Below are 9,774 nucleotides of genomic sequence, written 5' to 3'. Positions count from 1 at the left end.
GCAGGAAACTTTGAAGTAAGTGGAAAATGGGTAATTTCCACCCCCAGTCACACTGTCCAGAATGCCAAGTTTCTGACAGTGTTGCTTACACAAAAATTTGCTTCTTAAGGGGGCTGAAAACTAATTCTTCTAAACTTCACAGTTAGAAGAATCAAGCACTATTTAACACAACTACAAACAAAAGCATTAGAACACTCACCCATGAAGTTAAAAAGACGACTGCACAAAATTAGGTGAACTGGCATTGAAAGTTTATCCACTTCAGAAATATATACATTTATATAAAAAAGGAAATTAACACAAAAATTTACATATTTGCAAATCTTGTATTACACAGGTAAAGACAGTGTTATGTTTTATATGTATTGGATTACATAAGTATTTTTACAGTTTAAAGATCTTGAGTATATGCTTGCGAAAAAAATTAAATATCTGAATAGGGCCCGAAAGATAGCATACTGTAAATATGACTGTCATGACACAATGAAGGCAATTATTCCCAGAGAAACACTTACTCTGTAAACAGTATGTGTAAATACTGCAAGAAACTAGAACTTGCTCTGATATACATATATCTATATACCAAAAATATTTTTAAAATGCTTTCTTGGCTGAGCCTTCTTTACAGAGTGGATCTTATCAGGGTAGTGAGCCACAGGGATCTTAAAAATAAGAGGAATTAAGAAACTTAAGTTTCAGGTTCTGTTGAATATTGGATATTTTAAGTACTGCATATTCTTTACTTTATGCAGATAAAAGCCTATTACAGCAGGAACAGAGATCAAAAGACTGATATTGTGTCTGTCTGTGTCTTTGCAAGAGATAGAGGCAGAGTTTCTTGCCTTGATTCCTATGTACGGTCCTAATATTACATCTCTTTATTAAGGAAAATCCCTTAGAGATTAAATCCTGGTTTATTGTTTTCGTAAACAGGAAATTCTTATTCTGTAATGGTTTTGTTTATGTTTTTAAAGTTGTGACCATCTAACTGTAACAAGATTAAAACTGACATGTATAAACTTTGAAAAGGTAACAGAAAAAATGAAGCTTATGGATACAGATTCAGACTGATGGAAACTAGATACCTTCTCCTGTTTCAGGAGTGACAGGATTATTGTTTTTAAAGTTATTATTACAAGTCTTGTAAACATTATTAGAGATACGAGACCATTATAACAGTACTTTTGAATCAACAAAGTTACTTAACAGGTCATTAAAATAAATTTCTCCTCTTCATTAAAATTTAGGAATAGGGTAATTTTGGCATAAATATCAAGCCCTTGGTTTTAGGATACCTGTCCCCAAAATATTAGGGAACAAATATTACAAGCACCCTGCTAATGCCTATCACTGATAGTCTGATAGTGCTGATAGTATGTTAAAGACAGATTTTATTTGGCATGCAACTACAAACTGAGTAGCAATTTTAGTAATGGAAAACTTCTTGTTGAACTACAAAAAGTAGACTAGGGCAGTATGTTTTGCCCTAGAACAGAACATGCAATAGGCTGACAACCTGATCCGAAGAGACTGACCACGAAGATTTATGGATTGATAGTAGCATCACTCATGGTTTCGGGGGTGGGGTGGTGGTTGTGTTTTGTTTTAAAGAACCTTTGATGATGGCAATGTGAGAGAAAACTACTAGTCAGAACTTGGGATATTCAAAAGACACCCTCCCTTCCCCCTTAATCTTAAGTAGTCCTTTCTCTTTTCTCATACCCATTAAAAATACTAGTGGCATTTACCCTTCCTGTTCAGAGCTAAGTAATGGGGCTCCCACGAAAGCCAAGTATTATTCCACGCCTATCTGAAGTGCACGTCATTAATACGTGGGATGCCACAACCATATCAGTTGGATAGTACCCTGATACTGATTACTGCAGACACTGTAATCAGAAGTTACATTTACGTATGAGGTGGCTTAAAAAAAAAAAAGCCACATTTCCTGATCATCTTCACCTACAGTAAACCAAATTATTTGCACAGAAATCTTCATTATTTACACAACTATACAAGTAACAAATTCTCAGTTGAGCACCAGTGCTGACTTAAGGAGTAATATCTTCAAGTCAGAGTATTAGTATTCCCTGTCACAAGTGAATTCTGATATACTTTCAGAAGTTTCCCTTTTCTGTATCGGTTGTATTCAGACCACTTCTTTGTTCGTGTCCATCTTCCACATTCCAAGGAGATTCGTAATAGCAGCAATTTTATAAAAGGTGTAGGTATCATGGACAGCTTTCACAGCATAATCAGTTCAGATCTTTTTAAAAGAAAAGACCAAAAAATCCACTGATCTGGATTGTAAGGTTTTTACCAAGAGTTCATTAAATGGAATCTATATACAATTCATATGAGAATAAACGGTTGAAACGGACTCAGTTTCTGTGTGCAAACAATGGGATGTCCAACAGTGGCAGGACTCCACGTCTAATCCAAGGGCAGCAGGGAACCCATTAGTCCTAAGCGTCAGTGAATTATGCCAGTCATGTCACCTTGGTTTAGAGTAACCATAAGGACACCGAAGAATCAGGCTGTCATGACTAGGTAGGACATGAGTGCTATAGTATTCAACCAAACTTCCCATGTTCAAAAACATGACGTCTGAATCCAGGTAAAACTTGCAACCCTGTTGTAGAACAAAAACATATGTAATCATTGACAGTAATTTTTCCAACTCAATGTTTAAAAAAACACAACCCAAAACATCATCATCAGAACTAAGAAGTTCTTTCAAACAAGCTACTGCTTCGCAAACTAGTCATTTACACAAATAAGCTGAAATTAAACTCAGGAATTTAATATTCCTTCCTTTAGGATTTGACTGGAACTGAGATTTAGATGTGAACATTTACAGCTAGTTTGTCTTTTGCATGATACAGCAACTAGAAAGCCCAGATCTGAGTACTCAAACTCTCATCCTACAACCAGGTATTTGGAAATCAGCTAATGTTTACTTTTAGGAATGGGAAGAAGTTTAGACTCTAACTTATTAGTTCCGATACATACCTATGCACCTGCACACTTTACACACATATATACACACATGAAATTCATACATGCACATATATACACAAGCACACATAGTGCAGCTACTAACCTTTTCAAAGATTCTGTAGTTTCTCACTTTTTCTGCAGATTCATCCCATACAACCAATACCTTGAAGAAGAAAAATGCAACATATTCAGTCTGTGCTAATAAGCTCTTCTAAGTCAATGTATTAAGGAATTAGTTGCGATCCAGCCTAAAAAAAAATCACTAAAGTTATGATAGTGATTGTCTCAGATTTTCTTGCTTTAAGGAAAGAGCACATTTAAATTGTTAAGTACTTTATCATACATAAGATACAGTATCTCTAAATTAAAAAGGTTTTTGAGGGGTAGATTCAGCAATTGCAAGTTACCTTTCCAGGCTTAGTAGATGAATTCCTAATACAGTACAATCCATTTTCCGGTTGTCCCCGTGGGCTACTAGCTTTAAATGTCCTAAAAATAATACAGCAATTACATATATTAGCATTTTCTGTATCAGATAAGTAAAATGCCTAGATTCTTAAAATTCTTATTACAAATCTCTATTTTGGTTGTAATAATTCATAGTACATCATAGCTGAAAGAATTTCACTGTTCTAGCACCTGAACCAGCAATGCAGCACAGAAGATCTGGCTTTCTGTCCCATCTAGCATCCTGGCAGAATAACCTTCTCCAGATGGAGCCAAATCACTTTGTAAGTAGTATGCATTTTCAATTGATACATGGGCACCGAACTAACTCCCCTAAAAAGTGATTTCCATATTAAAGGAATTTAAATACTTTTATTGTGTTTTTAGACACAAATTGTACCTATCAAAATGATCTTTGGACTATTGTTCAGTGCAGGTTTTTGTAGGACTTCTAAGCAACTATTTTAAAGTCACATTCTACCTTTCAACTTCGAAGGATTCAGAGGTATTAAGAAATACTGAAGCAGGCAGCCCAACCTGTAAAAAATATGAAGAAAAATAAATCACCATGCAAGTCAATGACAAGTCAAAACGCTAGCATCTTGTTACGCAAATAAGCTATAGCTATCAGCATCTGAAATTATTAATGGCGATTTAATCTTCACTTTATGCTTCTTCCTCCTTTACATACAATATTAAAATCCAGAATTTATCAAGGCATTCCTTAAAGCAGAAAAAAACCCCCAACTATTTAAAAAAAAAATCACACAGCACTGTGTTTTCAGAAAGGTGTTTTTGATTTTCCCCCGGGTCCTGCACTTTGGCCACAACAACCCCATGCAACGCTACAGGCTTGGGGAAGAGTGGCTGGAAAGCTGCCTGTCAGAAAAGGACCTGGGGGTGCTGGTTGACAGCGGCTGAACATGAGCCGGCAGTGTGCCCAGGTGGCCAAGAAGGCCAAGGGCATCCTGGCCTGTATCAGAAATAGTGTGGCCAGCAGGAGTAGGGAAGTGATCGTGCCCCTGTACTCGGCCCTGGTGAGGCCGCACCTCGAATACTGTGTTCAGTTTTGGGCCCCTCACTACAAGAAGGACGTCGAGGTGCTGGAGCGTGTCCAGAAAAGGGCAACGAGGCTGGTGAGGGGTCTGGAGGACAAGTCTTATGAGGAGCGGCTGAGGGAACTGGGGTTGTTTAGCCTGGAGAAAAGGAGGCTGAGGGGAGACCTCATCGCTCTCTACAACTCCCTGAAAGGAGGTTGTAGCGAGGTGGGTGTTGGTCTCTTCTCCCAAGTAACAAGCGATAGGATGAGAGGAAATGGCCTCAAGTTGCGCCAGGGGAGGTTTAGATTGGACGTGAGGAAAAATTTCTTTACTGAGAGAGTGGTTAAACATTGGAACAGGCTGCCCAGGGAAGTGGTGGAGTCCCCATCCCTGGAAGTATTTAAAAGACGTGTAGATGTGGCGCTTAGGGACATGGCTTAGTGGGCATGGTGGTGTTGGGTCAACGGTTGGACTCGATGATCTTAGAGGTCTTTTCCAACCTTAATGATTCTATGATTCTATGCATTTAAAACATTCCCAAAAGTATACATAAGCAAGAAATGGATCATCTGCTTGATCTTACCTTTTCATAGTCATCATCAGAATCATCATCAGGTTGGTTTGGCTTGGAGGGTAGTGCTGGTTTTTCAAATGAGAAGCTTCTAAAACTCTGTCCATCTGGTGGTGATCTCCTGGCAGAAACAGAACAAAAACTGAAGGACATTTCCTCAGAAAACAGAGCAAATATACACACAACACTGAAGGGATAATAAAACTAGAACTGAAGAGTAAGTTTCTGCTTAGCCCCCAAATCACAGATTAATTTAGGTTGGAAGGGACCTCTAGAGATCATTTAGCCCAAGCTTCTGCACAAAGCAGGTCCAGGTAGCTCAGGAAGCTGTGTCCAGTCAAGTTTAGAGTATCTCCAAGGATGGAGATTCCACAGCCTCTCTGCAGCAACCTGTTCTGGTGCTTCACCATCCGCACAGTGAAAAGTTTTTCCTAATATCTAGCTGTAATTTCCCAGGTTGTGACTTCTGCCTGTTGCCTCTCATCCTATCACTGCAGACCTCTGAGGTCTTGCTCTATCTTCTCCATACCCACCCATTAAGTAGTTGTAGACAGCAGTGATCTCCCATTAGCCTTCCTAAAGGCTGAATGAATCCATTTCTCTCAGTCTCTTCTCACATATCATGTGCTACAGGCCAAACATCTTGGTGGCCTTCCACTGGACTCACTCCAGTATATCAGTGTCTTCCTTGTACTGTCTTTAAAGAATTTATTATTTGTTCTTCAGAGCTGCTAAACGATCCAATGGACAAAAATATTTTCATCTGATTCACCACCATAACTAGTTCCACATCCCTTACTAGAGCTGATCTTAATATAAAATGAAGCACATTTCCTATCTTCACAGAAGCCTAAAATTGTTTTTGCAGCTCATTGAGGCTCTGACATAAAGGCTTCTTATTCACTGCGATCAAAGGCTTTTAAGTCTTTATGACAGACCTGAAAACAAATGAACTACAAAATTTGTGTGTAATTCTTTTTAAAGTTTATCTACTATTTCTTTCTGAACTATTTCAGAAGCTAAACTCACTGCAAAACTTTCAAATAACAAATACAGAGGCAAAAAAGCACAACTCTGAGGAAGAGAAGGATGGTGCAGGGAAGAGAAACAGATGTCCATGTGAATCTGAGAAACATGTCTGTCAACGAGTTAACTAATAGACAATGGAAAAATTTAATAGTGCATTGTATTTTCATACTTACTGTAACTGGGGACATGAAGACTTCTCTGGCCTAGACTTAATTCCAGGGGGCTGGTGGCTTGGCACAGGTGGCTTCGGGAGCACGGGTGGCACAAACAGTCCAGGTTTACCTTGGTCTCTTGGCACTTTGGGCTCTACCGGTTTTTCAGTAAACTGTGACAGCTTGGGTTTACTGCTTGGTAGTGGAGGAGGAGTTCGCGGTGAAAGGTTTAAGGTTTTTAGCTTCTCACATCCTTCTGGAGTAGCAAGAACTTGAGCTAGAGGCAGAGGCTCTGGAGGCAATGAGCAAGATTCTTTGACACACACAGGCTTTTTGAAGAGAGGTAGAGGGGGTACAGGGGGCAGCTCTTCACCTAGCCTCCAGCTTGAGGATTGAATCTTTAGATTAGGTTCAGCTCGGCACTGTAACTGGGGTTCTCTCATGTTTAAGAGATCCTCTAGTTTGATATCAGGTAAGCTTCTTTTAGGAGGTGGTGGTGGTCCTGGCACAGCAGATTTGCCAGCAAAGGAATTTGCCCTTGATTCTGAGTAGGCAGCTTTTCTGACATGAGGAACTGGTGGAGGAGGGTAGGCTGGGGGCAGGACCATATCTACAGAAAGAAAACATCCAAAAACCATAACACACTGAGGGGAAATACGGTATGTCAAGAAATGAGACTTTTCAAATTTATTTTCTATGTGATTTAAGATATTTCATTGGCATCTGGTCTAATAGTATCCAAAATGCTGGATAAGCATTTAACTTTCAGCACAATTCTGAATGTTACATGTAGTAAACTCCTGCAGTTTTTATTCAGGCATGGCATATGATGACTTCACAAAGAGTTCTCCCTTTGCTAAAAATAAAGAAAAAGAGACTACATTAAAAGCATTACCCCTGCTCCAGACTGATGACCAGATACAGGTCCTTCCAGGGCAGGAAGCCTGCAAGAAAACACGCCCTTAAAGGCATGTAATACTTTCTGTAAATTGTTACTGCTGTTATTAGAAACTTTTGACCCTAAATACCTCTCAAGATTAGATACCTGTGCATTGCTTCAGCTATTTTACCACCTGCAATGCTTAAGAGATGACCAAGCCAAAATAATAATCTGGCATTCTACATGAATATTGCCTTCATTGGTGGCCTTTCACGGAGCCTTTTGTGAAGGGAATGAAAAAAATCACATACCATCTTTCACTATGTCAGAAGTATCTGGCTGCAAGTAAGACTCATCCTCTTCCTCCTGGTCGTAATCTGCAGATAAAAATCAATGTGTCAGACTCTGGTAAGTACTCCTGGAACCAAGAAAGAGTATTGAGTACTTACTGCTTTGTAATAAACAAGTATTTTTCAGTTAATTTTTTTTTTTTTTTAAAAAGAGGTGAAAAAAATTATAAATTTTGGTCCACCTCTCTGCTATTTAGAAGAGGTGTTTCCTTAAATTTTGATGTCAATTAAGAAAGCCATCGCTTACAACTGTGGGATATGAACTACACTGCACATTAAGTTTTTTTCCATCTTTCAAGTTAAAATTTACTTTCTGGTGACGCTTTCTAGTGTTACAGCCTTCCTGAGAAAAATTCAAATCAGTTGCAGAGACATAACTACATGGATGCCCTGGCAAAACCAGTTGGAAAAAAATAATTCCCGAAACCTAACCCTAACACAAAAACATTGATGATTTTGCAATACAGAAGCCTAAGCAAGCCTAGTGATCTACAAAACAATTCTTTTGCCTTGCTCTGGCAACAAAAAAAATGCACCACAACAAACAGCTTAAATGGTTTCAATGTTGCCTTTTAACTGTAAGTCAGAATAATCAAGACATGAAAAACATGCTACTTCTAGGCAGTAATTTCTCATCATTGACTACGATAGGAGGCTCAAGGACAATATGCAGTATTCCAGAGAAATGCATTTAAAAAAAAAAAGGTAAGAGTATCTGATAAAAATCAGTTAGCTCTTCTAATTTTCCTAATTTGAACTCCTGCTAGGCCTCTTAACATAATTCGTATTGCATACAACCCTTCCCTCCGATAAACACAGAAGTACTAACTACAGTCCTACAGGAAATGCTGATGAGTCTTTTCCTCTGCTTTGCAGCAATTGAACCGGATTTCCTAAAAAGACTCACTCCTGCCTTTTTGTCCTAGTCAGGGAAAATAGTCAGGAATTTCCTTTCAGGAAATGAGAGTACTTGCTCCAGTCAACCCTGCCCTTAGAAATCTGAAAGGCAGATGGGAAAATGCCTAGTAAAGGAACTATGTTGAACCTTGAGGCAAAGCTTCTCATGTTGGATTTTACTAACGCATTTCTTGACTAGGAAGTCAGTTGCTGAAATATGCTGTGAATGCCTATCTGACAGGCTTTCTGTCATGTCCTCACTTCTAATTAAAAAATAAACACACTCAGCCAGAACTGTTTACTGTGAAACAACTACAGCAATGAACAGGTATCAAACTTTGAATAAAAAAAGGCTATGCTAAGAATGAAATTTTCAGAGCCTTACTTCAAAAAAGTTACTCAGTTTGAAAGTCATTGAAGAATGTTATCCTTTGTGTTTCACATAGGCCCATCCTATGCCTAATGTAAGATCTTCCTGAACAGGAGGGATGATCATTTCTGTTTCATACTAAACAGACTACAACACAGATGCAACAACATCTCAGTATGGGTGACTGCTTGTTTTGTAGGACAGGTGAATTAATTTTACAGTCTAGATAGGAGCTAACTAGCTCCACAACGTTTTACTGCATTGTCTCTGCATGTTTTCAGAACATACTTTCAAGTGACTAATATCCTATTATTATAATTATATTCAATTATTGTCAATACTATTCAATTATCATAATAAAGACCACTTTGGACTTCCACACTATGATCTATGGACATACTCAAAAGTTTTCTCTTTTTGCTAGATCTACAAGCTCTCCAACATGCAGTCTTAATAAAAATTTTAAATAGTATTATTAGGGTGTCAGACACCTCCTTGAAAGACCTGAATTTCTTTAGTTACCATTTATTTTTCCTAATGGTTTATGGCACAGAATATCTGCTTCTGATTTAAAATTACAATAACAACTACACACCTTGTAAAAACAAGAATTTATAGTTGCAAATTGGATCAGTTTGCTTAAGCTATGGGAATAGTTCCTGCAGAATCCAGAAGAAATAAGTAAGCAAATAAATAAATCCTATTTATCAGTGTCTAAATTTGTCACCTTCATTATCTGCTGAATGATGAGAATACTTGATATCAATGGGACGTTCTACTGAGCCATAGAAACTGTCTGCATCAGAACCAGAGTCACTGCAAAAGAAAAGAGAGTACCTTCTGCATCACTGTGCTATGGGCCTTGGGACAGTAAACATGTCTGTTAGCAGGACTGTAGCACTGGAAAGGAATGCTGGAAAAGCAGAAGCAATCTATTCCTATTTCCCAATTAATAGCCAGATATGTTGCTGCTGTCATTTTAAGGTTTTTATTTGTTTTACACAAAGCTGACATTCGAAGTTCTCTTCGTAAAAAGAT

The 9,774-nt window shown here is 38.2% G+C and overlaps 1 protein-coding gene across 8 annotated transcripts in view; it reads right to left on the bottom strand.

Annotated features, from left to right (window-relative positions):
• Positions 1-229: 229 nt before the first annotated feature.
• SH3BP2 (SH3 domain binding protein 2) overlaps positions 230-9,774 on the bottom strand; it is a 108,471-nt gene continuing 98,926 nt past the window's right edge. For 7 of the 8 annotated variants that reach the window (XM_076335823.1, XM_076335824.1, XM_076335825.1 and 4 more), the window contains 8 exons: positions 9,464-9,552; positions 7,431-7,496; positions 6,261-6,849; positions 5,071-5,179; positions 3,929-3,984; positions 3,408-3,489; positions 3,104-3,163; positions 230-2,632 (listed from right to left, as the gene is read on the bottom strand). In XM_076335823.1, the coding sequence (XP_076191938.1) occupies positions 2,495-2,632; positions 3,104-3,163; positions 3,408-3,489; positions 3,929-3,984; positions 5,071-5,179; positions 6,261-6,849; positions 7,431-7,496; positions 9,464-9,552 (1,189 nt within the window). In that variant the 3' untranslated portion in view covers positions 230-2,494. The remainder of the gene's footprint in view (positions 2,633-3,103; positions 3,164-3,407; positions 3,490-3,928; positions 3,985-5,070; positions 5,180-6,260; positions 6,850-7,430; positions 7,497-9,463; positions 9,553-9,774) is intronic. The other variant, XM_076335822.1, reaches the window with a different exon arrangement.

The sequence above is a fragment of the Aptenodytes patagonicus genome, chromosome 4, assembly GCF_965638725.1.
Source record: "Aptenodytes patagonicus chromosome 4, bAptPat1.pri.cur, whole genome shotgun sequence".
Taxonomy (NCBI): Eukaryota; Metazoa; Chordata; class Aves; order Sphenisciformes; family Spheniscidae; genus Aptenodytes; species Aptenodytes patagonicus.
Note: the sequence above shows the minus strand (reverse complement) of the source record. Positions and strands in the feature narration are given on the sequence as shown.